The sequence below is a fragment of the Engraulis encrasicolus genome, chromosome 11 (genome assembly GCF_034702125.1).
Source record: "Engraulis encrasicolus isolate BLACKSEA-1 chromosome 11, IST_EnEncr_1.0, whole genome shotgun sequence".
In the NCBI taxonomy this organism is placed as follows: domain Eukaryota; kingdom Metazoa; phylum Chordata; class Actinopteri; order Clupeiformes; family Engraulidae; genus Engraulis; species Engraulis encrasicolus.
Window position 1 is genome coordinate 38958096 of NC_085867.1, and position 6596 is coordinate 38964691.

Here is a 6596-nt window from a genome sequence, read left to right on the forward strand (position 1 = left end):
CACTAAGCCAGCGGGCAGTAATGAAATGTCAAAAGACAAACGGCTGCCTTTTTTTGTATCGCACATTTAATACTAAATTAAAAATTCCTTGGCTATTGCAAATTCATTGCAAAAGAGTTGAGGCTGTGGCCAAACATAACAAATCAAAGTGTTCTCATTTTTTCTAGTAGTTGTTCTTTCCTCACATTTGGCATTTCCACAATTTTAGGCATTGAACAGAAATCTACATGTAGTCTATAGTATAGTGTGGCTTTTTTCCCCAGACATATTGTGTCATTGCAGACAGCTGAATCTGTGTTCTGTAACCCATAAACAGTGTCATAGGCCTCACACACCAGTGTTTTATAGGCTAGGTGTTATTTACTTATTTTTTTGTTATTAATATAAATACAAACATCTATTGCACATAATAAATCACTAACTGTCCCGTATTTGGAAGGCAGATAATGTAGGTCAAATAAGCAAAACAAAACAAAACAAAACAGCTGTCGTTTTAAAGGTCTGGCAAATGTGGTAGTACGTGGCAAGGCAAGGTAAGGCAAATGAGGTAGTACGCTATGAAGGAAAGTGACAGTTTTGCGGTTAGATGTGTTGTTCCATTGGGCCTTACCGAGGGTGCACTTTCTGGGCTTTGTCTGGTTAGAGACGTACTGTGCATTGATTTACATTCACCCAAAAGAGATCAACTGTGTGTGTGTATGCATGTGTGTGCGAGCGCGCGCAAGAGAGAGAGTGAGTGAGTGAGCGAGCCAGAGAGAGAGAGAGAGAGAGAGAGAGAGAGAGAGAGAGAGAGAGAGAGAGAGAGAGAGAGAGAGAGAGAGACTCTTATCCTTTTGATGAAAGGCCAGGGAAACCTCCAATATTGATTGCATTGATTTAACCTTACCCCATTTGGAAAACCCCAAAGTTGGCACCCCGTTCTCACCGCTGAAGCGCTAAGGCCCCGTGAATATTAGAATGGTGATTTTGATCAGGTTGCAAGCAGGCAGGCGTTGCCATATACTGCAGTGTTTCCCTATCTTTTTTTGTGTTGCGTACCCTCTAATCCTTTTGACCACAAGTACCCCCTCCCTCGTGTTCCATACAGTATCTCTTCCTCTATCCAAATGAGATTATGCTACATGCATTTGTTATTATTACATGTTCCCATGTACCCCCTGCAGTGTGCTCACACTCTCCTCATGGTACGCGTACCACTGGTTGGGAATCACTGCTGTAGAGAAAGGGGTTTCACAGAGGTGATCCAATCAGTCCTGTGGGCTTTGTGAGCTGATTGACAATACAGTTTTACACCCTTGAGAGCCTATCTTTTGTATTGCCATTGTTTCTGCTAGATGGGATAGATGATTATTTTTACTTTTTTGTGGTAATGTGCAAAGTAGGCGATGATTGCACTGAATGTTTGTATTGCACAATAAAATCTTGATGATACTGTTACTCTCACTGACTTGAGGATAGTAGTTTTAATAATAGTTTTTCCTTTTAAAGGAACACGCCTGCCAATTTCAATATGCTGTTGTATTGCTCACACTACCCTTGACTTGTCAGTACCCGGTGACGCTGCATTTTTTGGCTCAGCCCTTAGGCTGTAGACCTAACCCTTTTGATGATTCATTTTAATTAACATGAACATTTCTTATGGGGTGAGAATGTGCATGCAAAAACTAAGCATGGATTATGGCATGCTTAGCCTGGCATTTTGCATTTCACTTTACTGGCCTATATTCCAGACTAATTGTGACTAAATTTTGGGCATGCTTAATGTTGTTTATTATTAATTTAATATATGATACATTTAATATATGATAGCCTACATTTGATATATGATTATGTAGAATATTGATGGTTTTAGGGACACTGTGTACAGTACTTTGTTTGTGTGTGTTTGTCATGCTGACAGTATAGGAGAAGACACCACAAATCTATTCCAAACCAAAGACTACTGAGACACGTACCCCTTTCCTCAGTTAGCTGCTGGTGGAATGGCGCTCGCCTCTCCTGTTACATCACGGGCCTATCTGATAGTAAATATCGCCACCTATTGGACAACAAGGGCACTTCTCATGATTTACATAGTCCTTGACAAACAACACACAGAGGGTGAAAGAAGTTGTTTGGTTCTACATATTTTTTTGTTGAAATGAAACTGAACACTATAAATGATTTGATGGGAATGCTTTTACAAGCATGGACTACATTTGATAAAAAATACAGATATGTAGCATAAATGTATAATATTTAGGCCTAATATGTATTACAATGAAACGCTACCGGTTTTTATTTAATTCCAGTAAGCCTGGGTTGGAAGCGTTGAAAAACAAGCTGCCAACCTCGCCCTCTTGGAAATGTCAAGGGTTCAGCACCATGGACAGCAGAAATAAATCTGCGCTTGTTTTGTGTTCCGCGCCACATGAATTATGAATGTTGAGTGTCGCGCCACTGGTATTCATTGCATTCCATCAAAGATTTAGGTTGACTGCAATACTGAAAACGCAAGACAACCCCTGGGGGATAGCAGATCTAACTGGCCCATCTTCGGGTTGCGCCATTTGAAAGGCGGGGTAGTGTCAAAAACCTTTCTCCGGTTAGTTCTTCAGCAATGCCACGGAGGTTGGCTTAATCTGTCAAGCAAGCCGATAGCCTTCTTGACAAGGACACTGTAGAAAAGAAAATAAGCAACATCTTTCAGCCGATACCAGTCATTTGAAGCATAGCATTATGAATTGAAAAGCGTAGTGATTGTGTCTCCACCCAGATAAGAGGCCGTGGCGGTAAACAAAAAGCTACATCAAAGTATGTGCTTATTTACACCCAGCGGTGGACAGTTTCCTCTTACATAATAGTTTTGTACTCAATTGAGTACTTAACCCGATTTCTATCGATCTCGAGCGGTCTCAGTTGTGCATACTTAATTCAAAGAGGTAATCAAATCAAATTGTTAAGCTCGCTGCGATGCTCCGCTCTGCTCTCTCTCTCGCAGTCGCACACACAACACATGCGTGCACGTACACACGTAGGCCCCTACACACGCAAACCAGACACAACTACACAACAACACACATCAGAAATACATTAACAGGATGCATTGTAGGCGAAGCGCCATGGGACAGAGAAGATTGAAAGGTTTGGGTTGACAGCAGTGACATGCTGGTCGGCTGATCGGAAAAAGACCTGCTGATTCGCATACACTCAGCCATTCTTATCCTTTTAATTATACATGGAAAAAGTTTTTGCCTGGAAATTCTCCAATAACTCCTGGCAGCTAATATCAGTGTGTGAGCAATCCATTTGAGGTAGGCTACCGAGACGCCACCGGCTAAACAAAACCCATCTGGGTGAAAATGCAAAGCAGGTTTACCTGAATTAATGCGAATGAAAACAGCGTGGGAAAAAGGCTCCGGGTACTCGATTGACGCAGGCATACAAAATTACAATGGTTCTAATTGAGATGGGTGTCAACCGTATGGACAAATAAACTAGTAGTCTTCATTTCTTATTCTTGTATTTTACGCCTACATTGTAGCCCTTCTAACGTGAATTATTGAATGTTTGCAAAAATATATAGATATTGCCAAAAGAGGTGCACTTGGCCTATAACTCAATGCATTTGATGGAAGAGAAACAGAATAATAGTGTGTAGGCTATAGACAACTCGAGCAAAAGATGCTATGAATACTCCAGGTAGATTAGCTTTCATTTGACAGAGGACGTTTTGTTCCCGTTTAAAAGTGGACACGTTACCCAGTCAGTCCAAGAATAAATACATTTTATACCTTCACCGTGGTGGGGAAGGGGACTGTGTCATTCGGTGTCATTCAGGTCATTCTCCCAGGTGGTGCCCCTCACAGAGACAATACGGACAGATTTGTGTTACTGCAGCTATTTACCACATTGTTTTTCAGATGCTGACCACAAGTGCTGTGTAAACTGCCTTTGAGAACTATTTGTTGCAGGCTTCCATCAGTCAGTTATGTTGATGGCATGTGCTTACAGCGCTGGCATGACCTGCATGTTGGCATGTGTCAGTGAAAAGATCTGAGCGTTTTACAGGTCAGTTTATTGTTTGAGAAATGCTCTGTCATTGTAAGTTACACATGGTATTCATTTTGAGATCTGAGGAAATGTTGGAATGTCTACCGGTAATTAAGACAAAAGTAGACTACTTAAATCCCCCAGGTACCAGCACATTTCCTTGAGTAGGATAGGTCTGCTGCAGGTTACAATTACCCTTATGGCATACTAGACAATATTAATTATTATTACAAAAGTATTTACAGTACTTTATCCATAGGTCAGGAAGTATAAGCGGGTCTACTAAAAAACACATGTGCTACATAAGCAGTCCATCAAAATGGCACTGCCCTCTGACTGGGTGGGCCTGGTTGGTCAGTGTTTGGGTTAGGGCTGGGACGATTAATCGGCTAATCGTGACTAATCGACTATAAAAATGTGTCGACAAGAATTTTCATAGTCGACTAATCGTTTCATTTAATTCAATGCTTTTTTTACTTGCTTTACTAATGCTTCATTACTTTATTGAAACCAAAAATTGCCAATTGGACATTGTATCTCGGAGTAAATAAGCTATTATCATGATTTAAAGCTCATTGTGAGCTCAGGGTCCTAATTTTAACGGTTTCTTTCTTTTTTTCCCAATTTCCTTGAAGATTAAAGTGCTAGAGTACTTGAAAAATTAATCGTTTGACTAATCGAATATTCGAGAAAAATAGTTGATAGATTAACCAGGAGAAAAAGAATCGTTTAGGACAGCCCTAGTCTGGGTATTGGCCCAATACTGCCCATACCACCCATGTCTTCTGTATGTTAATTATCCACATCTGCAACACATCTTTTCCTTGGGAGAATCCCCACCGTCTTATTCACATCAATACTTCGCTAGAGTGACAGCAAAAAAAGTCTATTGCTTTATATAATTCAGGTGAACATTAACCTCCGTGGAAAATACCCAGTGGGCCGGTTAGGTTTAGGCATCGTGTGTCACTGGCACATATGATTTACTTAGTGCTTACATAGCTTGTAATGTGGCTATCGGACATCCATCAACACAAACAGTGCATGCCAATGGATCCCAGGCTTGGGTTACGCTTTTTGATATCAAGTGATACTTTAGTCGATATCTTGTGATCAGACATTTCAGCGTTTGATTCTTGTGGTTTTTTACATCATAGCTCCTTCTGAACATGACGATATTGTGATATTTTTCCACTCCGTAAGCAGAGACAGAGGGCCACGCTGCTGATCCATCTCTTGACTGGTTGGTCATTACTTTTTGTCAGCCAGTGGAAACATGCTGGAAGTTCTGAGCCCTAGACAGGAATACCATGTTGGGGTCATCATACTATAAATAATGGTCTCCAATGGGGCCCTGCAATGCTTGGGCCCTCAAATACGGAATTATCCTCACTAGCCAGGGGTCCGTATCTCGAAAGAGTCTTTGCTAACAACGGTAGCAACGTCCTTCGTAAGAGCGACTCAACTCTCTCTCGACAGCGACGCTCACCACTAAATCCAAGGGAATGGTAAGACAGTCTTAAGATGGTCTTAAGACGGTTAGCAACGACAAGAATCGAGAAACAGACCCCTGATTCCAGACTGTGGGCCCCTGTTTACATGTGGTTTCTGATAGTAACGTATCCCCATATTTTTTTTCCTATATCTGACCACTTGTGAATCTATAAAAGTGGATCCTGTTGACATCAACACCAGTAATTGTTTTGTACGTGTTCCGCCATGTATCAGGTATATCACTTAGTTAATGGCTAAAATGTTTCTAGATGATTTGTGGTTTCTGACAGTAACTTATCTCCTCTCTTGTCTCTCCTCTCGCTTGTGTGTGTGTGTGTTGTCTCTCCTTGTGTTCCTGCTGACTGTCCCCCATGTCCCGCCATCCTCCGTCCCGACTCCAACCCAGCATGCAAAAGAAAAGAGCAAGAGCCAAGCAAGGACAGGAGCAATACACCAAAGAAATCCCGCCTGGTTTTTACTGACCTCCAGCGGCGCACGCTGATGGCCATCTTCAAGGAGAACAAGAGGCCCTCCAAGGAGATGCAGCTGACCATCTCGCAGCAGCTGGGGCTGGAGCTCAGCACCGTCAGCAACTTCTTCATGAACGCCCGCCGCCGCAGCCTGGACAAATGGATGGATGAGGGCAGCCCCGGGGGCCACTCCTCCGCCTCCAGCACTTGTACCAAAGCGTGATGGGACGGGGATGGGGGGTGGGAATGGGGTGGTGGTGGGAGGAGGGAGGGGTTGGTTGGTTGGTTGGTTGATGAGGAGGAGAGGTGGTGATGGTGGTGGAAGGACGATGGAGGGAGGGAGGGATGGATGGAGGGATGAAGAGAAGGGTGCGATGGAGGAGTTGCTGAGCTGTGCTGAGGGTGGAGGAGGGAGGTGGGTGGGGGTGGGTAAGAGGGTGGGTGCGCTGGGGCTGATGGTCAGTAATGCCAGGGATGGGTGGACCACTCAAAAACCAACCTTTTTTTCTAAAAAAAAATCCTTTTGGGAGAAAGGAGAGTAGAAAAAAATGGGGGGAAGGGACTGTTCACTGGCACGCAAGTAGAGATAAGCAAAGCCGA

At 42.9% G+C, this 6596-nt stretch overlaps 1 protein-coding gene across 1 annotated transcript in view; it reads left to right on the forward strand.

Moving 5' to 3' along the window:
* onecut2 (one cut homeobox 2) overlaps nucleotides 1-6219 on the forward strand; it is a 15971-nt gene extending 9752 nt beyond the window's left edge. The window contains exon 2 of the mRNA XM_063211346.1: nucleotides 5933-6219. Within this exon, the coding sequence (XP_063067416.1) occupies nucleotides 5933-6219 (287 nt within the window). The remainder of the gene's footprint in view (nucleotides 1-5932) is intronic.
* Nucleotides 6220-6596: the final 377 nt, after the last annotated feature.